We start from the raw sequence: 24811 nt of genomic DNA, 5'->3' as shown, positions 1-24811 counted from the left end.
ATTATTCCATATTGTCCATGTTTCATGTTAGCTGGACCAAACATTCTTTTTAGTTGGGAGGCAGGATATATAATAATTAAATTTGTACAAGTATTTTCTTGGACTGACTCACCCCAAAACCACCTGTTGGAACACCCACAAAACATGGGGCTCAGATCCGGGATCTGCCTTCCTTGGAAGGAAAGGTTTATCAGAAGAAACTGCCTCTGCCTTATTCTGGGGGCACCCCCTATGTAGCTCACTCATTCAGCAGGCTCTTCCAACCAGCTGTGCAGCATTTTCAGGGGAGCGGTGGGGTTGCCCTGGGAAGTGGGGAGCAAGAGTTCTCCAGCCAGTCTTGCAGCACATGCTGAAATCTGGATCCAACCCACATCCCTCAGGCAGCTCCAGACATGGGTGAGCTGACCAACAGATGACGTTGGGTGGCGCTCGGGCAAACTCCTGGGTGGCTCCAACATCGAAATCGGATCTCACGGTGCTTAGGTGACCGGTGCCGACAGTGGGGGGCACATGACGGATGCTCGGAAGGCTTAAAGGGCTGCTCTTTGAAGGTGCTTGAGAACCCAGGCTCAGGCCATGCAACCCTCCATCAAGAAAGCATCAGCGGTTTTCAGAGGCTGAGTGGGATGTTGGGGGCCAGACGTGAAAAGAGGATAAAGAATCCAAAGGAGGAGTGTGCATTTTAAATAATAACAATATTAAGCCAGAGAGACCTCCATTCTCACATGTGGTGAGATGAAAGGTGTGAGAAGAGACTTTAATTCTCCCTCCCCACCACTCGCGGCTCCCGAGAAATACTCCACACACCTCCCCTCCCCCAAATTATGCTGCCCAACAGCTCTACCTGCTTTACCAACCTATCGTATCAATTTATATGCTAATAGCCCTCGGTTTGTCATTCAAGGCAGATCCTACCGATGCCGAGTGCACAGCGCGGAATGCACTCCATCTTTGAATAGAAAGGCAGGGGGATAGCGAAGGCAGAGAAAACAAAAAGGCATCAAATCCTAAGTAATTGGATCACTGATGGAGTCCATCCCCACAGATTAAGTGGCTGTTTCATCTCAGCCCCTCACCTGTTGGGCAGGAGCCTTGAGAAGATATTTTGGCATTCATTAAGCTTTCTTGGGGAGCAAAGCATAGAGCTTGCAAAGATCGCCAATGACTTTCCTTTCCTCTTTTGTTCCTTTTGAACAATCACCTGCCAGGCTGGCCCGATAAAGGGGAGCGAAGCAAGCCAGGGGGTTTGATGCGAGAGGATGGAAGGAGCATTTTCATCTCTTCCAGGAGGAAAAGGCGTTCAGCTGCATGGGGCTGTCGGACACCAACAGCCCTGAAGATCAAACGTCCTTCTCGTGTATCGGCGTAAATATTTACATTGGTGGAGAGACGTTGCCAAGCCAGCCCCTGTGCTGGGAGACGGAGACTGCAGCTTTGTGCGATGCTCCTACAGTATTTTGGGAGTGTAAGGAATTGCGCAGGGGTGGAAAAGCAGCAGAGGAGAGCAGAAGAGATGTTTGCTGTGTATGACTGAGAGAGGCTGACACTGAGAAATTCATCCATCCCTTCTCGGAGTTTGGGATGACACACAAATAAAGAATATGCAGGTTGGATTCTCCTGAGAGAGACAGGAGGAAAGAAGGTTATCATGGGCAGTTACATGACCCTGCCAGCCAGGCTTGATCGTTCAGGTGGCACCTAATGCCAAGCGAAGGAAAATTCTACTGGTGACAAGCAAAGTGACGTTGCTGATCTTCGTCGTGGACTGCCAGCTAAACGGCGTGTTCCCATTCAGCCCTGGGATTTCAAGGGTGTCTTTCTCTTTGGGGGAAAGAAAGGAAATGTGTAGCACAAAGAATGTCACTTTGCCTTTTCTTGCATTTCAAATTTTTCCACCCAGTTCATCTCAGACTTTGAGCACTTCGCAAGCATTTTTGCCAGCCATGGGAGTTTTGGATGCAACTCCAGAAACAGAATGTATTTTTGAACGTTATTTCCCCCAACGCATGCATTTTTGTATGATCTTCTGAACTGGAGAACTTCATGGCAAAGTTTGGAGAACCACAACTTTCCACAGATGACCAGCATTCAGTTTGCACAGTTCAGGAGTGGGTAATTGGCCCCACCCTAATCATTTGCAGTACAAATCCCATCATCCCTCCCCTTGGTTGTTGAGAAATGCATGCCAGACACCTGACTGTGAACAGTTGCTTGCTGCTGACAGGGTGGTGCTGAGCATGGAACCTGGTTCGGACTGAATTCTGCCCCCACCCCATCACTGAGCTCTACTGGGTACGGGCAGGTTTAGGGTGGGGGCCATAATAATGTAATATGAAAGCTATATAAATGTTGGGTTGCAGAACATGGCCTGCAAGGAGCCATATTTTGACATACTGTGTCCCATTCTGGGCACCAAGATTTAAGAAAGAAGCAGGCAAATTAGAAAGGGTCCAGCAGAGGGCAACAAAAATGATCCAGGGTTTGGAAACACTACCCTGTGAGGAGAGACTCAGAGAACGGGGCATATTCAGCCTTGAGAAGAGAAGACTGTTCAGCCTTGAGAAGAGGGGGGACATGATCTCCCCTATAAGGACCTCAAGGGCTGTCACAAAGAGGAAGGTCAAGATCTCTTCTCGCTGATGCCAGAGTGTAGGACATGGAATAATTAAGTCAAGCTGCGACAACCCAGATTCAGGCTGGACATCAGGAAAAGCTTCCTCATGCTCAGGTGTGCCATGTTCAGAGGTTCACTTAAGGGTGGCCCTCAAAGGCAACGTGGGTGCAGCACCTCCAGAACTGCTGGGCACATCCATGCTTCTCTGAGCAAGCGGGGAATGCTGTACGTCGTCATGACAGATGGCAAATGGAAGGTTGAGGGTGTGTGAAGCTAAAACGTAGGGATCCGGCAGATGCGTTTAGCATGAGTGCTGCTTGTGCTAATTATTCCTAATTAAAGAACACTCTAAAAGGCTGGCTTTATAAACTGAATGGCAAAAAGAGAGAAATATGATGACGGAGATGACTAGTGATCATAATAATTCTCTCCACCAGGCTGACTTCCAAATCACGATGAAGATGCAACACAGAGGTACTCAGCCTCTTTCTGCCTTTGGCCCCTGAATGTTTCAGAAAAATGCTCAAGCGTGGATGGAGCATTTTAGTAGTGAAGGGAGTGCAAAGCAAAGGGAATTGGGCCAGAATTTGCAGCATCTGGGTGTGGAGGACTGGAGGGACAGAATTAACCTCCAGTCTGGAGACTCTGCACAAATAGTGCGGTATGTTGCTAGTCCTCTTGACAGCTTGCAGGGCGACAATGGGAAACTTTGATGCTGCGGAGAACAGTTTAACTATTTGCTTAGTTTTCATTAATCAGGGGAAGATTTTGTTCAATCCAGTTTATCTGCATCTTGCCCATTGTCAGGTGAGGCCCCTTCCATTCCATCCTCTACTCATTGGAGGAATAAGTTTTCCCATTTCCCAAACTTGCATTCGATAACATTTGTGCAAATTTGCACTTCTGCAAAGCACAAATCCTCCCCAAATCCTAACTTCCATGTTTCATCTTACAAGGGGAAAATGCCACATTTTCAATCAGTGTTGATGGTTTTTGTTGTTGTTGCCATTTGTATATTATTTATATTATATTTTCCTAGTGCTAAATTTGCATACAATTCTGAAAAGTAAAGTGCTCATCTCCAAACCCACGGAATCCACGTGATTGGCAAGAGCCATTCTGCTGTAGAATCTCCTGGCCCAAGGCATGCGAATTTCTGGTGGATCTCTCTAATGTCCCTCATTTTATTTGGCTTGACAGGGATGCATGAGGCACCCGTTTTGGGGGAGGGACCTGACAGATTCCCTGGGCTCTGCCCCCCAGACTCTGGGCTGCTTTGTCCTGGCTCTGAGCCCCACTTCCTCATGAAAATGTCCAGCATTCTTGCGGCCCTTGCCAGAACCCGAGCCCCGCACTGCAGCACGAGCAACACCTCCCTTCCGTGCCACATGGAGCAGCCTTCAGCCTTCCCTCGTGCTGCATGCCATGCAGAGTTCTATATATTTATGTATTTGACTTGCATGCTGCCCCATTAGCCGCAAGGCTCTCCAGACAGCTCGCGATCTATTAAGCAACAATCAAACCAAGGCAGTGCAATTGAATCCACAGCATATTAAACAAGCCACAGTACAAAAGCCAACAGTAAAAGTAAGGCTGACAAATAAAATTCAATAAACAATAAAATGAAATAAACCAAAGTTTAAAAAGAGACATAAACAGAGAAACAGAGAAACAGAGTGAGTCAGAAGGGGTCTCCCGGGCCATCTAGTCTGACCCCTGGCACCAGTCGGCTCCGCTCACGACATGCCCGCCATGCGCACGTCCAGCCCATCCTTGGACATACAACCAAACAAAAATTATTACATGATCTAAATTGACCGTAATAAAGGATACGTTATACAGAAGTAAGGTGTTGGTCATGTGTCTGCAGCCATTTGTGACTTCCTCTTGGCTTGGCTGCTTTTCTAAAAGTCCGTGAACACAAGAGGGACGGACTCTGCAGCACTTCAGTGCAACCCTTCCTTGAGCTGAGCCTGGCAATTCCTGTTTGGGGGCTTCCACTCTCCAGGATGTTTCTGGATCTGGTGGTTCTTGCTTGGGGTGGGAATGGGGAGCAGAGCAACAGAAGGGAACATTAAGAGTTGGAACCTGCCTGGACAGTTTGGCAAATCTTTCTACTGAGGGCACACGTTGTGCTCACTGGTTCCAGCAAGAGCTTTTCCTCCATTCCCAGGAGCTGTCAGTCTCAGAGGGATGCCTAGCTGAAGGTCCCCCCCCCCCCTTTGCTCTGGGTTGCTTTGCCTTCAGGCGAGCAGAGCTAGATAGCAGCTTGAGCTCAGGGCCTTGTGTGCAGGTTGGATGCTGGGATGTTGCAGCTGGAGCACAAGCTGTGCCGTGCCTTCGCATGCCCCCTCCCTTCCATCCCCGAAGCACAAAGTCTGCGTTTGGGTGGAAACAGTGCAAAAGATGCACTAAAGTTTCAGGAAACAGTGGGTCAGATTCCAAGCAGCCAACAAACAGCAGTTTAAAGAGGCAAAGCAGTGGCAAAAACACAGCAAAAGGGGGAATCCCTTCCAAGCAGCACTGACCATACCAGGCTGCCCACCTGCTTCGTGGCCCTGGCCAGATCCTCCTGGCACCTGCCGCAGGTCCTCCCCAGTTTGTTCAAGAAGAGCCACACCTGGGCACCTGCAGGGGAAAAGCCTGGGCAACCCCTCGACCCAAGACATCAGTGACGGGACAGCATATAAAGGTTTTAAATGAACGACTCAGGGAGAAATCTGAGGTGGAGAGAGAGTGGAGATGCTGTGCCTGAGTCCGTGGCTGAGTGGCCACTGGAGCCTGGTAGCCATAGTCCCAGCCAAGCCTCTCCACCCTGCAAGCTGCTGGAAGGGTGAATCGTTCAGTGTTGCTTCCTCTCACCTTCCAACATAGGAAAGCCCCAAGTTCTTCCTCTTTCAGTTATGGAGAACCTGGTGAATTAGGACATAACTAGACCAAAATGAAATTCTCAGGCCTCTGCACATGCCGAATTAAACAGGTAAGTGAAGGCCAGGGTGCATCTTCCTGCTCTGCAAGATGAAGAAAAGAAAAAGAAGAAAAAAGAAGAGAAGAAGAGGAGAGAAGAAAAAAGAGGTAGCCGCCCTCGCTAGATGCTAGTGCAATTGAATGCAAAGGGACTCCAGGGCAGGCCTTAAAAAACTAGTTCAGATTTGGGCCTGGAGTGATCAATGCCATCATTTTCACTTTTTCCAGCAACAGAAAAAGAAAGAGAAGAGAAGCTTGTGCGTTTTTTCTTTTCTTTTTGTTTCTGATACAGAGATCTTTGTAAATTTTGGTAATTTCTTTCCAAAACTGACTTGAAATGAAATTGTCACCCAGTCCCAGTTTCATCAGACACACTATATTTGCCTGCATACCTGATTTTAGGGAAACACTTGCACACAAACAGAGTATTTCCCACCAAGTACATGGTCAGTGTTATCCCCTGCCAGAGATGTAGGACTGACCACCAATTCAGGTCATTTTAAAAGTGGATGGGATGAGTCCACGAAGGATGAACTTGGCAATGACTACTACATCTGAAGGTTCCTGCAGTTGTGTTTTGCTGGCAGTTAATCAGTCTCTATATGAACAAAACGCTGATGAAATGGATCTTTCATCTTCCGATGCAGCAACTAAGTCCAAGAAAGCCTTAACAAAAAACAAACAAAAAAGGCACACACAATTTTACATATTTTCTCTTTTATTAGAAATAAGACACATTCATGTGTTTTCTGAAAACTGTACAGAAATAATTGACAAACACCAAAGTTTTGGGGCTTGGTTGTGGAATGGGAGAAAATATTGGGAAGGACGGGGAAACCAGGTAGAACAGAATTAACCAGAGAAAACTGAGTATAAAATAGGAGAATATCAACAGCTATTAAACATCTATCTCCACAGTCAGGTAACACCATCCTCCTGCTGGAGTGGAATGAGAGAACTGGTGGCAGTGGAAGGAGATGTGGGCAGAGGCAAAAGAAATAGAAGGAACAGACTGCACGTGGAGAGGGGACTTGAAAGATTTAAAACTCAATAGGAAGAGATTTGTATGATAAGTTCTTTGGGCACACAATCAATCAAGATGTTCTCCTGTGAAACTTCCATTCATTTTATCTGGGCTTGAGCAGAAGATCTTTCCAGAAGATACTTTGATTACATAAAATCATCACCATAAAATGCAACTATTGTGCTTTCTACTCTTAATGCATAATCTAAAATATGACAATTACATCACAGTCTTTTACCAAGTCACCTTTTTCCTCCTCTTAGAAAAACGATTTGGATCTTGATTGTATTAAGTGAACAGAATTTATGTCTACGATTACACAGCTTATTACAGCGGAAATGCTATTATGCTTTTGTCGATTTGAAAATAAAATCCATGTCACCCGAAAGGATATAATTAAAAACAGAACAAAAATGCTTTCAGATCAAGCAACGATTTATGGCATGGAACAGGATCGTCATTCGATATTTGGGAAGTGCTGTTCCCTTCATTTGCACCTAAGAAATCCCTTCCCAAGAGCCAACAAAACCCAAACCTGATTGACCCCATTCCTGGGATAATGGGCTGGTTGCATCCTACTCCTGGGAGCTCCCAGTAAGAAGATCCACTCTTCCCAGTTGTGACCATGGTGATTACTCATTTCAGGCAGAGGGTCTTAAATCCAGCCCCTTCCTCTTCCAAACACGAGGGCAGCATGGCCAGAGAGAGTCAAGAGATCTGTCTTGGGCAGCGGATAGATGCCTAGTGCAGCACGAACCTTGCTCTTTGTGCATAGGTGCTCTGAACCTAAAGGGTCACCTACGGGAGGGACACAGTCCCAGTTCCAGAGCATCACCCATTCTTTCTTAAAACCCAAGTTCTTCTCCCGCCACAGATGAAGACCTTTGCAAATGTCGGCGATTTCTTATCGAAGCAACCCAAGTGAAATTCTGACCCAACAGTGCCAGCCAAGTACAAGTGTTAAAGCCGTTCCCAGATGGAGAAGGCGAGGTTGTCTCTTCCTGCAACGGAGCTGTTGAAGATGAGAAGGCTGCCCAAAGGAGCTGCCCACCTGATTTCAGCCTCAGCGACAGGCAGATCTGGAAATTTCACATTTTTAAAACCTCAGGTTCGTGCCAGATCTGTGCATTTTGGTACATTTGTATATATTAAAAAAAGAATGGAAACATAATTCTCACCCAGTCCTATTCAGCACCACAAACATGCCTGATTACTCAAGCCGCAAGAACAGGACTGAGCAGTGTCATGGATGGGTTTGTCAGGGTTTTTTTAGTAGCTCAAGTCGTTCTTTCTATTTGAGAAGAAACAGGTGAGTTTTGATAAATTTAAAAAAACAACAACCTTAAACTAAGCTCTACTAAGCCATCACAACTAGAGTCAAGGGAGCAGGAAGGATTTGAAATTTGTTACCAAAGATCAGATGTTCTCTAGGTGGACAGTCAATGGGCCACCCCCTGTTCTCCAGACCACAGATCACAATCCTTCCTTTTAGGCTGAAATCCTGACACCATCTGGGAATGTTTTGGATTTTTCAGAATCCAGGCACTGAGATCTTCTGAGGCCAACCCAGCTGGGGTAAGAGGAACCATGTCTGCTGTCATGGATTATGCTGGACACAGGAAAGTGAGAGAACTGGGCTTCCCACTCAGCATTCCAGCCTCCCCTCACCCTTTGCCATCCTTAAATCTAGAGGTCTGAAAATGGACACCTAGCTGAACAGCAAGATGTGGGGCACAGCTGCAGAACTTTGCCATGGATGCGTGCAAGCCTCCAAGTTCAGGAGCCTGCAGTGATCGGCTGTGGGGATGATACGACTTCAGCGTTTGCCTTTCGGAAGCACCTTTTATATGCCACCCTGTGTTCCTGAGCTTCTTTGCATTTCCATCGAGATGGGCAATCACTCCGTGAGAATGTCCTAACTTCTAATGAAGGGCCTTGGCAACGAGCAACCTCAAGTTGTGTAGGCCCAAACGAAGACCTCTTCTGCATACTAGAATCCTTCAGAAAATTCAACTGGTAGCTTGCAACTTTGGTGAAAACTGGATGAATGAACAGCAAACTCCATAAGCATCATTCTCTGTTATCTTCGTGGGTATTGTGCAAAGGACCACATAAGACTGGATTCTCTTCTGAAAAATTTCCCAAAGCATCATTGATACTGCTATGCCAGGGCTGGAATGGAGATAGGATGGGGTCGATTCTCCTGATAAACTACAGTGATTTAGAGATGGACAAAAGAATCACTTCTAGTTTCTCATTCTTGCAACTGTCAGTCTGGCTCATCTCAACCTTTGAGAATTTCTCCAGACTTCACTTCAGTTCATCCCAAACAGTAGAACAATCTATTTTAAAATTGGTATGAAAATCCAGACACATGCCATTTTTGCCTGCATGTTTGTACATCAGAGAATGAGTTCTTTCGCAGAGAAATGTGAATTTCAAAAGAGAACGGGGCTTCTCTTCACATAGCAGTTCAAAATGGTGGAATTAGGTAATTTTACACTCAAATGAGAACTGAACACATTTCTCTCCCTTCCTAGAGTGATGGTAAAACACTGACAAAGTGGAGGAACAAGGATTTGCTGCTGACCCTTTTTGCACCAGCTCTTTTCACCTCCTTTCATTGGGAGCATTTTTCCAAAAGCTTGAAGACCTGACCAAGGATCTCCACCATACGCCACAGAAAGACCAAGAGATCTGAGTTCTTTAAAGCAAAATACTGAATACGGCTTTCTAAAAAGACAACAAGAAGAACCATCTTATCGATATGTCTCTGAGCTGCTTGGGGACGAATTGAAGAGAGGCTGGTTGAAAAATGCTTGACGGAGAGGCTCTGTTTCCTCTCAGCCATCTCTTGACTGTGCATGCCCCAGAAGACACCATTTGCCTGACATGTCCCAGTTCTGGAAAAAGTGCCCTCAGGGTTACCTTCCCATGGGACAAAGATGCCCTCTGGCTCATCTCTTTGACTCAGTTCCATGCCAGCTCAGTGCAGTGTGCACAGAGGTCTCTTCTAGCGGCCAGGGCCACCTCAAGGTATCTTCTGCCTTAGGCAAAGGAGACAGCGGCCCTTTCCAGGTGCAGAAGCAAACCAGACTAGTCATTAAATCTGACTTCTGCACCAGCAGCTGGGCTGCACCCACCACTGATCTGAAGAGAGCCGGCTAGGACAGGGCAGACGGGTTGACCCACATCGCTCCAGCACCTCTCCACCACTTGCCCCATCCAGCATCCCCTTCTAAGGCAGCTCCCCTCCACCTAATAGTAGGGCTGGCCCCATTCCTGACCATGTTGGTCTTACCAGCCCAGTGTAAATTCTGCTATTTCAGCCTTCGAGAACCTGGTACCTTCTGGATATATTGGACTAGAATTCCCACCAACCCCTGAGAGCATACTGGGGAGGATGGGAGTGGTAGACCAACTGCCAGAGAGGGCAGCTGGCTGTGTTAGAACGCGCTAATCTTACACAATCTCTTTTAGCTTCCATGGAATCACTAGATTATTTTATCAGAAGAGGAACCCCTAAATGCATGTTAAATCTAGGGATTTGTAGAAACCTCTGCAGTCAGTTGAGAAATACTTACTCTTTTCTACTATTTAATTTCCTGCAGGGTTTTCCTGCCCTCCAAATTCCTCAGAGATCTTGCCTAAGAAGGGATAACCCGGGAGCATGGATTGAGCTTTAGTTTTAGCCAAATGCCAACGCTACCTCAACAGCCAGACGTTGGAGCACCGCATGAAGAATCTACCTGGTCTGCTTGCAATGCAATGCAATGCACCTGTGTGTCGAAACACATCCACTGAATTCACTGGGGCTCCCAAATAAGTGCATCTAGGATTGTACCACCAGTGATTCAAAGACTTTCTACAGTATGATAGCAACAATAGTTCAGGGAACGGCTATTGTGGTGCTGATGCTGATGGGAACTACCTTTGCCTTCTGAGTCCACACCAGAATGATTATGAGTATTTCCCCTTAGCTGCTATATGGCTCAGTCTAAAAACTGTCGCATTTACACACTTACAGTGAATTCATTTTAAACCTTTTGACTCAAGGGAACCGCTAGTCATTTCTTCTGCTTGTTTTGGTAAAGCACAGCAGTATAAAACCTAAACATGCCACTTCTATCTAAGGATCACCATGGATCCTCAGTGGGCTCTACTAATTACCTGCTCTGCCTTCCCTTGAGCAAGCAAGTACAGTGTCTCTAACATCATAATATTGTACACAATCCCTTCCTTCCTTCCTTCCTTCCTTCCTTCCTTCCTTCCTTCCTTCCTTCCTTCATTGCTCTTGCTATCCTGTCTTTCTTCCAAGGAACTCAGTGGAGAATTCTTGGGATTGTCTTCCATGACATCTTAGCAGGAACCTTGTGAGGTAGGTAACACTGAGCCAGTGACGAGCCAATGGTCAGCCAGGGAGCTTTGTGGCCATACAAGAATTGGGTTACAGTCTTCCCCAGATGTTGCTTAACAAACCCCCTCTCTCCACCACTTCTCTGGGGCTCAAGGACCTGCCGTTTGCTGCACAACCCAGATACAGAGTCACCGATATCCAGGACACAAACATTCTACAGAGAGGTCTTGTATTTTCCTGAGTGGAGGTTTGGGCAGATTTTAGCATCCACCCAAGTACCTCAAATGAAGTATATCTGCAGAGGTGTCTTTTTGCAAAATCTCCCCATGTTTCTGGAGCAAATGAGGAGACTATGATGGAACTCTCTAGAAGTAGGGTACACTGGGAGGACTTCTCACAGACATTGTTGGATGGGTTCTGCTGATTGCAATTTCTACATTGGTCTGCAAGTCAAGTTCATGTATAATGCAAACAAATGAAAGGGCAACTTAAGCACTGAAGACCCAGCCCATGACAGATATGAGTCAGACGGGAACTGGATACACATCCAACTTCTATTAGAATGCCAACATGCCTTGTGCTAATGGTAAGACTCTATAGGTTTAGGAGTCCCGATTTTTAGAGCTGTTTCTAGAACCTGCATGATTTTCATAATATACTTTTGTGTCATGAGAACAAATATAAACACATATTCCATTATTGAAAATTCGAGATTTCCTTCTGTTTCCAACAGATCTTGGGTGCTGGAAAAAAACCTTGAAAGTAACACACCGTTGATTGAGAAATGCAGAAGAACACACCTGCAGTTCCCACACATATGCCATTCAATTCAGTACGGATTTTGCAGCACTTATTCCGGATGGCTAATATCCAATTCCACCAAGCTTAAGGAGAACCACTAATTTTAGTCAAGAACCACCCATGGGATTCCAACTCCTTTACTTGAAATTTGCCCTATTGCCTGTAATGGATGGGGCAAATTTAGCTTTGATTTGGACTGATTCCTGAGCTGCATTCCCCACTGAAGAAAATGTACAGAATCTGTAGGCAGGGATCACCCTGTGTATAAAAAACCCAACTCACATTGGTATAACATGCATTCTATCAATGACAGATTACCTATCTCCCCACTTGGATCCATATGCACACACACATATATTTTCCAAAAATGACATTTGGAATTACCCTCCCCAAATATTTTCCATTGACAAAAGACAGCAGTGGTTTTCAGACAAAAAGAACAACAAAATAACTATCAGACCTCCATATTGAGAAAAAATGATTGAACAAGGCAAAGGGTGGGAAAATGACAAGAAATTTGTATATAAAGATATAGACATGGAGAGATAATTTGTAGTTGTGTGTGAGGGGAAAAGATCCTGCACTCTCATTTTTACTAAAAATTGCTGATTTCTCTCTATAAAAAACCCTGATTTTTCCCTTGCTTAGATATTGCTGACCATTTAATGGTTAAAACAAATGACAGGAAATGTTTCTGGAAAGTTTATGATTCCCTATTTCTCTTAGGGAAAAAAGTAATTCCATGAACTTTTTTCTGGAAAACTTCAAAAAGTCTTGATCATCTCTTACATTTGTCCTTCCCTCCTGTAGAAGAATGTCAAGCTATCTTGGCAGGGGGGGACGTGATGGCATTGATCTCTGCTCAGTTCTTATAAAATCATAAAATTGACCCTGTTTGAAACATGGCAGTTCTGATTTCAACGTCTGTGGGATCAGATTTTTACCCAGGGTCAAGTGAAAGGAGCATAAGGTATTGGGTAATTCCTCAACACAATAAATATTCCAACCCAGTGCACGACAATGACCTGCAAGTGAGTTGCTTCCCCATATTTCCTTGGGGACAAAGCTGGAAGAAACGCCTGGCATTCTTGCCCAGTTTGCATGGAACCAACACATGGAAAGATGTTTGGAATGACACAAGTCAAAGAAAGGAAAGTCCTTGGGTTTCAAGTTCTCTTTTTATTGAAGAAAAGAAAAAGAAGAAAAAAATAGATTTTTTTCCCAAGTAGATGTTACTCATCGATTTGTTTTGTTTTGTTTCAGTTTGTCTCAGAGTCCTAAGGCAATGTTCTCCGTGTCCTCAACTTCTCCAGGTCTGTTAACTGGGGATTGTCCACTTTGAGAGAGTGGGCAGGGGAAATATATTGTCAAGTCTTCTGAAAATAAAGGAAAAAATGAGGCCGCACGAGCCTTTTGTACAAAGGCCCAGAATGAGCTTGTCTATGATCTACTAACAGTCAATATAATGACCTACATTCTTTTTTTCTTTTTTTCTTTTTTTGTTCATTTGTTTGCTTTAAAAACCCTCCCCTACCCAGTCAAGGTCTTTCTGTCTGGAGACAGGCTGAGTGAATTGCTGTGGCCTCAAGAGGAGCCTGTCCGTACATCACACTTTTGCTCCTGTTCTTGCTGAAGAGTTCAGAAAATCCACTATGGAGGAAGAAATTCTGGAGTCTCTCCCGAGGACTTTCTCTTCCTTCCCTCTCCATCGCATCAACTCAAAATCCACTGAAGCCAGCTTGACGAGGAGGCCTCTTGGTTGAGTTTCCGACTCCTCCCAAGTGGTAGCAAAGGGGCAGAAGGGAGATGAGGAGAGTTGCTTCCTTCCACCACCTTATCCAGCAGCCAAGCGGGAGCAGGCAATGTCCAGCAGCCATGCACCCTTTGCCATGTTTCCCATCGAATCGTTCTTTCTGAATGGCACCTCCCTCATTCTCGACATCCGTTGTCGCAGCGTGGACATTGGCTGTAAAATGCTCAATTCAACATTTGGCCACCAAGGGCCCGAGGCTGACTTCGTACCTTAAAATCTCCGATCCTTTCCTTCTCCCATGTCCTTTCCTGTCCCTTGGCCTGCTTCATTCCCCCCACCCAGCTACCTTTCCATACCTGGGAAAGACCGTATTTCATTCTGCACCTACTGCTACTATGTTCTACAAAGTAATACTTCCCCCACACCCTGTCTGCAGAGAACAATTCACAGGTTACACCAGTGTTTCCTCCTTGTCACTGAAGGGTTTCAAAAAGAAACCAATGGGCTTCGCTCTCTCCATTTCGATTCCATTGGATGGGTTCTTTTTCTTTAAAAAAATCTTATCTGTTTGTATTTTGCTTTTGTTTTGTATTTTCTGGAGGGGGAAAGACACCCTGAGAGTCTCTTTTCTCTTCTCTTTCCCTCCTCAAACCTCCGTCTGGAGGTCGATAATGTCTTGTCCGACCAGGGGAATTGTCGCACCAGCCTTTTCCCACTCCACAGTTTTGAGTTCCAAAGGAGACTGAACAACTGTCTCCATGTCCTTTTTGACCCATGCTGGTGGCGAGTGGACCTTCCGGATCCCTTCCCAGGGTCTCTTGTTTGGTGTCTGCTGTTTTTCTTGCTGTAGAGAAAGAAGTGATAAGAGAAAGTTAGATAGCGAAGGAAGAAAGAAAATAGGGGACATTCATTAGAAGTAGGGTTGCAAGGTTTAGCTGCTTAATTGGTTACCTTCATCACTCACAAAACTTTGTGATCAATTAAAATGGTGCTGGGAAAATTGGGAGCCAGTTTCCTTTCAAAATTAATTATTTTTGATACAACAATTTACGAAAAACTCAGGAGGTAGGCACCTGCTTAAGGTAGAAAATACCCTTTTGAAGATGATACAACTATACGGATGCATTTAAAAAGAAAGAAAATGCCCCATTTTCCCCCTTCCCATATAAACTGACTCAAAAGAACAGGAATACCCGTATATTTTATACTCTTTTTGGTGCCAGGCCAAAACCTTTTTATTTAAACAGTATTTTAAACTCTAATTGTTTTTAAGTTTAGTCACTCCGTTTGGTTTATTGTTTTGTTCTGTTTTATTATTGAAATTGTTGTTTTAATTGTCCTTTTAAATATTGTAAGCCGTCCTGAGATCTTGTATAACAGGATGGCATACAAAAGCTTTTAATAAATAATAAACAAACGGACAAACAAACAAATATTTCTGCCATAGGCAGATTAGTGATATACACAGATATTGGTTTGCTTTGATTTTGGCTTCATTCTTGTGTCCAAACACAAAGGTGAATGCATGATCCCAAACTTGCATTCACATTAAAACAATGCATTTTTACAAAGCTTGCATTATAACGAAATACTATACATGCATGTCCATGTTTCAGCATATGGGGAAAAGTGTTCATTTGGGTGAGCGCTTTAAAGATGCATTAGAAATGTAGAGTTTTGTTGTCTGATTCAAAAGAAAAAAGAGATCATAAAAAAGATTAGAATAATTGCATAAGAACTGATGGCCCTTTGGCACTGGTCTACCCTCTAGCATGTGCTATCTACGGTTTGAAAAAAAAGAGTTTCATTTGGGCCTCTGTTTTGCCTCTTTCCCTGCTTGCACCCATTCAACTGCCTGCAATGGTGTATCAAGTCTCCTTCACGTAGTGATACCACCCAGTTCTTTTTGTAAGCTGACAATTGTCTAGAAGCCACCAATACAGCATGCACAGAAACTCAAGAGGTTTTGTTGTTGTTCTTCTAAAGCTTGTCGGAATTACCACCTCATTCTCTCAACTAAAACCCACTGTAGAGTATTGGCAAGCACAATTCAGAAAGGGATTTTTCATAAAAAGTGTCTGCTACTGGGAAGACAGGTTTGGAGAACCCAGAACGCACTGAGCGTGCGTGTACACAGGTGCTGCCTGTATTCTATGTCAATGGAAGCAGAAGTGTCCTGGTGGCATCCCCTCCCCTCGACCAGGAGAACAAACTCTTCCAATGTCCCCTTTGATGGAAGGCTTCTTCCGACTTGTTTGGAAATGAGTCCTGTAGCTAGAATCTTCTCATGACCAGGGTAGAAAAGTTACCAGATATATGAACTGACTGACGATTTGTCCTTCATGCAAATTGTCCTTTTGCATCCCCTACTCTTCCAGCCATGTTTCAGGAAGTTTTTCATCAGGTCATATCCCACCAACCAACCACAATTTCCTCTCTAGCCAGCTTGCACAGTCCCTAAACTTCCCTCTAAACTGAGCTGCACCCATCTAGGCTAAAACTCAGGTGGAAGTCCCTCCACAAATCTTCTGCAAGCTTTCCCTGAGTCTCCCCCTTCTCCTGCCCAGGTCTCCGTAATACCGGCCCCCTCATCCACAATTAAGTCATGGATGAGAGACTCTTTATTATAGACCGATAAATAGCAGCAGCACTGTCAATAGTTGCACCGTCAGGCCCAGGGGCCGGTTGATATTACAGCCAAGAACCTTCTAGTTGGGGGAATAACCAGAAGGAGGATGGATATCAAAATCGGTCCCTCCTTCTTCTATGCTGACATGTTAGCCCCCCAACGCCATATCTTCCCCTGCTCATCACCACCCCAAAGGTGGCAGCCACACACTCCCTTGTCACTCCCATCCTAGATTGAGACCTAAGGCAATAAAACACAGTCACACACACACAACCACATCATAATGAATGTGTCTCTTGGCTCTGATCATGGAAGGATCCAGAAGACTTATGGAATTCCCACTCTGAGACCAGAGAGGACATCTGAACCTTGCATCTTTCCCTGAGGGGTGAAACCACGTCTTCTTTAGGCTGCTTCCAGGGAGCAGGTAGTGACCATTTTTGCTAGTCAGTTTGGCAGTTGGTGTCCTTTTCAGGTCTGATTGCCATTGTTCTCATTCATACACTCCATTTTTGTCACTTTTTAAGCCAAGTCCAGTATTTAAACCAACCTGTAAAGCAGTGGTTGAGTGGTAGCCTGGAAATAGAAGCACCCAATTTCCCCTGATTGTAGGGAGAAATCAGCACTTCGGCAAGTAATGCCGCTAAACCAAACCAAGTCCAAATGCTCTGGCTGTCCAAGGGAAGGTGCACTCCAGAAAGTGCCTAATCCAACAGGGATTCTGTCTAAGAGAAGACAAGCCAGGCCCATGAACACAGCATATGTTGCCCACATCTTAGAAGAAGACGGAGTAGAAAGAGACAAAGAAAAACCCAGGAGAACGGTGCCAAAGGATACTCTTGGGAATCAAGCATTAACTGTGAATGGGTTTCAAAGCATTTCATGCTCGTATTCACCTGGTCCAAGTTGGTCACATGGCAGCAGGTTTGGGGAGGAGTTTCATAACAGTAAAACATGCTCTGCAAAGATAGGAAAAGCTGCCATCTTTGGATATCAGCAAGGCATGGGTGGGGGGCTGCAAATTAGGGGATGTCATCAAGGCCTTTACAATGCAGGTGGATGGGTTGGGAGACTCGTCAGAGTTCCCTTTGCTATGTGAAATCAGGGGAAGGGAAGGGGAAGGGGAGCATTCAGTGGGTCCTTGTTCTGTGGCATCCAGGGCTAGGTGTGTGTACTGGTGAGAGAATGCATCTGGAGGCATGCATCATGGCACGGTTTGGAGGCAGGGGGGCTATGAAGTTCTCGAAGGAAACACAGGCAGTAAGACTTACGCTAGCATTAGTTTTATCACTTCCACCAGAAGAAACGCTCCATCGTTTTAGACCCTAAACATACAAGAAAGAACAGGGTGTTTTTCCCCCTTTGAGCAACGGAGGCGGGTTGGCACAAAGTGAGAAGCTGACCACAGCTGGCACGCCCAAGGGCAGCGCGAAATAGCGAGGCGCTGGGGGCAAACGCTCAACAGAGCTTCCCCGAACCGTTTTGGTGGGGGTGGGTCACGGCTGAAGAGGACATTGTAGGAGCTGGCATTTGGTCTTGCATTCTTGGCCTCCTTCGTTTCCCGCTGCGGGCAAAGTGTCTTTGCTGTTGTGCCCCTTTTAGGGGAAATCGCAGTGGCTGCCATTCCTAGCAATTGTAAGCTGAAATCAGAGAGTGACACGCAATACATCCAGCACACAGGACAGTGGTCCTGGAAAGATGACCAGCATGCTTCCCTAGAAAGACTTTCCCAGCTCTTTCCTCCTGTTCACCTTAACCATGGCCAGCTATTGTGCCCCATGTGCCCTAAGGCCCGTTCTAGTTATGCAATAGTGATGCTCAAGATCCCACATCTTTGCAATGTGCCGACTCCCTTGGTTTCGGGAGGGGGATCCCTTTGCTTCAATTTGCTGAGCTAGGAGGCAGGTGGCAAGGAATACCTGAGTCTATGGCAGGGCCGGGGGGCTAGAATGTGGGGGATGAGTGATGCTCACCTGGCCCTCCACCTGTCCTTGCCCTTGTGGGTCAGAGGCTCGCATCCCCGTTCTATGCCATGACTGGCTCCATCAGCCTTCCTACCACTGTTGAGGGGTAGCACAAACTGTCATTGCTTCTTGATCTACATGTGCAACACATATGTCATGTTGGCCATCTAAGATCATCGGGATACTTGCCGTGGTGGCAACCAGACAAGAAGGGCAGCAGGAGAGAGAATATTCATCATAATCCAGTCCGCGGCCCATTCCTCACAGCAGACCATTGTCTCTTGTGAAGGCAGCATGGCCCCACCTGGCTGCATTTACTCCCTCGTAGAACCTCTGGGCACCTAACTTCAGCTTTAGAAGCTCTATGATGGACGCTGCTCTTGGGGAAAGAAGGACGCGGGCAACTTCGGCGTAGTCTGCTCAATCCACATCCATGCTGGATGGCTGAGGACTGCCGCAACTGGAAGCACTGTGGGATTCCGGGTTATAGGGGGAGATGGCACATGCCTAGCACACAGCATCAGCTGTGAGTTGTGCAGCCCAGGCACAAAGGATCCAGGCCGAAGTGCAACCAGGTGAGAAGTGGGAGATGCTGTGATGCCACAGGCCAGTTGGATCCAAGGCCTCAGTAATACCTGAGACTTGTAATTGGCTCTACGGCTTTCCCAAGGAAGGGGAAATTCTCTCACCGAAGCCCTGTGGCCATGAATGCCACTGCTGGCAAAATGCTGTTGCCTGTGCTGCTCTTGAGAAGGGATGGCCAGATATGTCCAGTTTGGTATTTCTCAGTTTCTCCTTCTTTTCCAGCTTTAATTTCAGTCTATCCCAATCATTAAGAATTGTTTCAATCGACTTTAGTGGATCACAATCACTTTTTAAAATATCCACGTGAAAATACATACAATTTTTTCTATTGTGCATCATTTTGCAAGCCATATTTATAATGCTTCTGTGACAGTCATATCCCCAATTTACATATTTGTGCATGTATATTTCTCTAATAAACAGATATGCATGTGCATTTTTTACTCTACTGCCATATTCCAAGAAGTGTGGATTTCTTAGGATTTCTGAGTCTTGGTTCATCTGTGGATTCCAAGGTGAGGAATTCAGTAAATATGCATGGGAATGCAAAACAAAATTCTCCTCCATCCTGCTAGAGAGCTACAGAATTTACATTTCTAGAAACGCCATATGTATTGTGCGTATTTAAGATCAGCTTAAATTTCAGTCCTTGGGATGTCCAAAGTTCAAAAAGAGCTTTCTGCCTGAGATCTTGGTGAGAGTCTGCTAATTGTTAGCAGTGGGGCAGAAATCCCATTGCTTCCTTTCCACTGAGCATATTGTGACTTTTTCTGAAGAGCAGGTGGGATGTTCCTCAGATAGACCTTTTTGGCCAAATGCAGGGCCAAATTTGAAGGCGATGGCCAAGCAGGGCATCTCGTCACCTGCTTTCACTTGACTTCTAACCAGATATCATTGCAAAGAGCTAGATCCTCTATGTCTTCAGAAATTTGCCATGTCATACTCTGCTCCAGAACGCTCAGCCTAGTGGGAAGAGTTTGTCCACGTGTACGAACCCCCACATGAATGCCATGTCTTTGCATCAAACTCAGTTGAATGCTGCCCACAAATGCCCAGTCAAAGGCTTTGGGATTTCTCTTGCCCTTCCTTTGCCATGGCCAGTCCCCCATGATGGGGTTTTCTGCTTGGTGTCTCAGGACTCACCTTGGGGTCTGTTGTTGGGGATTCCTTCTCTTTCTCTGCATGCTGCAGCTTCCGGTTCAAGTCCTGGAACATGTCTTGGTGACGTTTTCTTGTGTGCATGATTTTCTGTAGCAGGAGAATGAGAGAGAGAGAGAGAGAGAGAGAGAGAGAGAGAGAGAGAGAGAGAGAGAGAATGAGGAGGGTGTAGGCATTGCAGGTCCAGCAAAAACAAAGAATCTGATAGGAATAGATGGAAGACATCACCCCATTGTGTGATTCCCAGTCCATGAGTGGGGTGGGGGAGGAGGCTCACTGATTCGAAGCTTTGTGTCCCATCCCAGCTACCTGGACTCACCATTCCACAACAGATGAAGGAAAATTTGGCCAGGGGACATGGGAGGTGACAAAGTGGAAGGGGCCTGTAAGCATAATTTCCTCTCTCCTCTCACTTAACTAGAATTGCGTGCGATTTCCAATCATGGATATTTTCATGAGCGATTTGCAGAGGTCCATCATGCAAACACGGATGACTGGAGATCGGTCTGAATGATTCTTTGATAATGGTGACATCATAAAATCACAGAAGAGTAGAGTTGGAAGGGGCTAATAAGGCCATTGGATCCGACCCCCTGCTCAACGCAGGATTCCATATTAAAGCATATTTTTAGTCCTCTTTCATTCAGCTCATGCTGTCAGGCATATAATGCTGTTATCAAAACAGTGCCTGCAAGCTGTGGAAGGTGCCACTCTGCATACAGACGGATCCTTATGAAGAAAATGAGTTTGTTAATCATACACAAGATCTTTCCTCACAGGAGAATGACTTCATTCATTTACTTTGCTAGATTGGCCTATGGCTATTTCTTAACAGACTGAAGACATTAAATGTACGCTCTTTGGGGATCATGCAAATCTTTACATCACTGGATATTTCCATGGCACACTTACTGCTCTTTAATGTCTGAGATAAGTAGGATTCTCAAAAATTCTTCTTGCCACTCATCCTATCTCTGGTTAATGTTTGTTTTTACGATCGCTCTTTGCTCAGCACAAACAAGAAAACTGCACACTTCAAGCATCACTCAAACATGAGCTTTGGTCAAATTTTCCTGAATTTGCAACCCCCCCTAATTTGCATGAATATAGATTAGAATCATAGAATCATTGACAGGTAGAGTTGGAAGGCCCTAAAAGGCCATCAAGTCCAACCTGATGCTCAACACAGGACTCCAGGTTAAAGCATCCCTGACAGATGGCTCTCCAGCCACCTCTTGAATGCCTTAAATTACGGTTGATTCAGTCTATAGGGAATCTGTGCAAACTTGAATCTGGAAAATAGTGCAAACTGAATTCAAGCACATATCTAGCAATTACATGCAAATATTTTTGTGGGTGTATTCCTGTGCACATGCTTGATTCAGGGTCTAGAATATGATATACTCATTTTTTTTGTGAGCAAAACCAAAATCCTCACATATGGTAGGCATGCCATGAGTGGAGCTGGCTGGAACTGGGGACCAGACTAGATGGTCCAGGAGACCTCTTCTGACTCGCTCTGTTTCTGTGAAGACTCCTGCGAGTCCCTTGGACCGCAAGGCGATCAAACCAGTTGGCCCTAGAGGAGACCAACCCTGACTGCTCTTCAGAAGGCCAGATACTGAAGATGAAGCTCAAATACTTTTGCCACCTAATGAGAAGGAAGGACTCCCTGGAGAAGAGCCTGATGCTGGGAACAATTGACAGCAAAAGAAGACGGGGATGGCAAAGGATGAGGTGGCTGGATGGAGTCACTGAAGCAGTGGGTGTGAGCTTAAGTGGACTCCAGGGGATAGAGGAGGACAGGAAGGCCTGGAGGAGTGTTGTTCAGGGGGTCACGATGGGTCAGACACGACTTCACGACTAACAACAACAACAACAACATCCCTAGCGGGGATGCTGACAGTTGGGGGTACAATAAACTGTATTTCTGATACAGGCCAATTTCACCCGCATCCATTCATCAGTCTCTTCCACCTTGTTCCTGCATTCATCTATGCCAGGGTGGTCCAAGTTTTGCACCTTGAGGGTTGCATGAGAATTTTGACAGGGAACACACAATGCACTGTATTTCCATATTGTAAATTAAAGGGTTTGCAATATATTCATTCAATTTAATATACACAGTTTAAATATTTATTTTAGCATTGAAGGGGGGAGAAAATGGATATGAGGGCTCAGAGTTGGCTTTTCTCTGTGAGTTCGAAGAAGCAAAACCGTTGGCGCACCAGAAAACAGGGAGGAGGACATGCGGGAGCAAATCCAGATGACTGAGGTCTCAGAGTCGGCCTTCCTCCGAGAGGTTGGGTCACACAGAGGCCACAGGCTGCTCCTCCTCCGGCCACAGCCCAAGCACAGTGACTGCTCCTCTGAGGTGGTCCTTCCCTTTTTTCTCTGTTTCTCCTGCCCAGAAACCCTCCCATGGCGCCCTCTTCCTCCTTGGAATTGGTGCACCGAGTCTCTTGTACTTGAGTTGACAATCTCTCCCCAGGATGCCTTGCTGCTCCTGCTGATGCGCATCAGCTGGAGCTGCACTGTATGCCGGGGCAAGCTTTGGTGAGACTGCTGGCCCGGCCCTCCCTCTTCCTGAGCCTCAGATTGAGAGAGGGATGGGTCAGCAGCCTCGGCTGAGCTGGCTGCAATCATGCCTGTGCCATTGTTGGGAACCTGACGAGGGGGTACTGGGGGACTCCGAGTGGCAAACGGGGTGCAGAACGAGGCCTTGGGGGCCACATGGTGGACCAACCCGATCTTTGTGCTTAAAAAAGAAAGGCAAGGAACTGTGGCATTTGTTTGGTCGCTTGTTTTGTTGAGTGTGCAATTCGATGGGCTGAACGTGGAAGATTATGGGCATCCTAGGCACCCATCCCGCCATGCAAACATCTGGACCCTGGATTTCAGCCCCCCAACTCTGCAGTGAAGGAAAGGAGGCTGAGGTGCCACCAGGCTGTGCCACATCTTTGCTGCACTGGATCCCTCCTCTCCCTGTCCCCTGGAACACACCCTGCTCTCTTCCTCTGAGGTTGCTCATCCAGCCGAAGAGATACGGTGCATGGATCTTTCCAGAGGAGGCTGCTCCAAGGGCAGAGCTCCAGTCCTGGGGTCAGTACCCCTTTCCAACCTCAGAGCTGGGACTTGGTCGGGTGGGTAATAGGACCACTGTGCTAATTAATTCTATTTTAAACTACCCAATAGCAAATGTTTTCTGAGCAAATTGCAAAGGCTAATACACATTTCTAAATGGTTTCTCCCTGAACACACACAGTTCTAAATGTATTTTTTATTTTGTATGTGTGTGTGTGTTGAGTCAAGGAATGCAGTGCAAAATTCGGATTAAGTGTAAAATCTAAAGAAGAGATTTGTTCTGATGTGTGCATGCACTGGGGAAGTATAGTCAGTATAGATAGTATGGCTGAAATACCAGTCAACTAAATCTCTCAAATAGCTCTGCATTAAACCCCGACCCCGATCCCGACCCCGACCCCGACCCCAACCCCAACCCCAACCATCTTCATAGTGGAAATGAAAAAGAAAGAAGCACACAGTACCCACCTCAAAATCTAGTTCTGCATACCGGGATTTCCGTCTCTGGGAAATAAAAGTGAAAGAAAGAAATGAAAGAAAGAAAGGTCATCATACCCTATGCAGTGGTTTCAGTTTTGCGACTTAAATTAGTTCTGTTCCAAATTTTCAGAGATTTTCCAGCCCACCATTCAGTTCATCCCCAAATCTGAGATGCTCTCCAGTCTTTGATGGAAATGTATAAACATCTTGTGCGGAGAATTCATAGGATGCACCCTTCCTGCAAAGTACTTTCCAAATATACCGCATTTTCACTGTGCATTGGGTCATGTGGGGAAAGGTGCATTAAAATGTGAGCTCCCCATCCTGTGTTCACGCTTGCATTTCTTTATGTTCGTGCGCTCTTGCCCTGAGGTGAAGGCCTTTCTCCACCCTTCCTCCCTCTTTAAACTCCTATCATCAGTGAGGTGTTGAGACAGATTGACGCGTCTTTGAGGGCGAAGTTGCAACTGCTGCACACGCTCAGTGGTAGAGCACAAGTTCTGCAAGCAGAACACCCCAGATCTGAGTCCTGGCTTCTCTAGGGAGGGCAGGAAAGTCATTTGCTGCAGAATTGGAGAAGCACCATTGGGAGACAATGTGGACAATGCCAGACTACCTGGGCCAATGGCCTGAAGCTGGCCTCCATGACAATTCAGGCCACTAATATCTAACTGGGACGCTTCCATAAAGCCATCAAGGGCCCGACCCCCAGAACTCCTTTCAAAATACGGAGTCCAGGTTCTGTTCTCTGTAGCCAACCAGTGGGCTTTCAAACACCAGCACAGTCCTGCCTCCCCTTATTTAATTAATGGGAAGCTTTGCACAGCTCACCAGTTCATTGCTACGCAACATTGTGAAGAAGACCGACCTGGATGGTGCTGAAAATCACTTGCATGGATTCATGAAGGATAAGGCTATCAATAGCTACCGGCCCAGGTGCAAATGCTGGTCTCAGGGGCAACATGCCCATGTAGAGCCTTTCAGGGGCACCTGGCTGGGAAGACGCCTTTCACTCATGTCCCAACCATGGGCTTCTGTTACGTGTGAACAGGATGCAGAACCAGGTAGGCCATTGGTCTGAGCATCTGAGTTCCTTTTTTATGCAGCAGGAGCCAGTGGTACACAGGACTGGGCAGGGCCGTCTGAACGCATGGGCCTGATGGGCACTTGCCCATGGGCCCCATACTCATCTGTGTATGTTAACCCTTGGAAAATGGGAAAACTTCCAAAATTAACAGTAGTTGTAGTTGTCGTAGGGGCCCCAGTACACTGCTTTGCCCAGGGCCCATCATGCTGTTAAGACGGCCCTGGGACTGGGTGATTGATTGATTGATTTCAACAGTCAAAGCATGAGCCATCCTGAAATACCCCAGTTCCTACTATCATTCTGAGAGC

The 24811-nt window shown here is 46.0% G+C and overlaps 1 protein-coding gene across 1 annotated transcript in view; it reads right to left on the bottom strand.

Annotated features, from left to right (window-relative positions):
• Window positions 1-13667: 13667 nt before the first annotated feature.
• The window catches only part of ADGRB1 (adhesion G protein-coupled receptor B1), a gene marked incomplete at its 5' end in the record, with an annotated part of 159600 nt that continues 148456 nt past the window's right edge, over window positions 13668-24811 (bottom strand). The window contains 3 exons of the mRNA XM_044453219.1: window positions 13668-14360; window positions 19838-19942; window positions 23405-23440. Of these exons, the coding sequence (XP_044309154.1) occupies window positions 14163-14360; window positions 19838-19942; window positions 23405-23440 (339 nt within the window). The remainder of the gene's footprint in view (window positions 14361-19837; window positions 19943-23404; window positions 23441-24811) is intronic.

Source organism: Varanus komodoensis, unplaced genomic scaffold (genome assembly GCF_004798865.1).
Source record: "Varanus komodoensis strain SLA01 unplaced genomic scaffold, ASM479886v1 scaffold78, whole genome shotgun sequence".
Taxonomy (NCBI): domain Eukaryota; kingdom Metazoa; phylum Chordata; class Lepidosauria; order Squamata; family Varanidae; genus Varanus; species Varanus komodoensis.
This window is presented reverse-complemented; position numbering and strand designations above follow the sequence as displayed.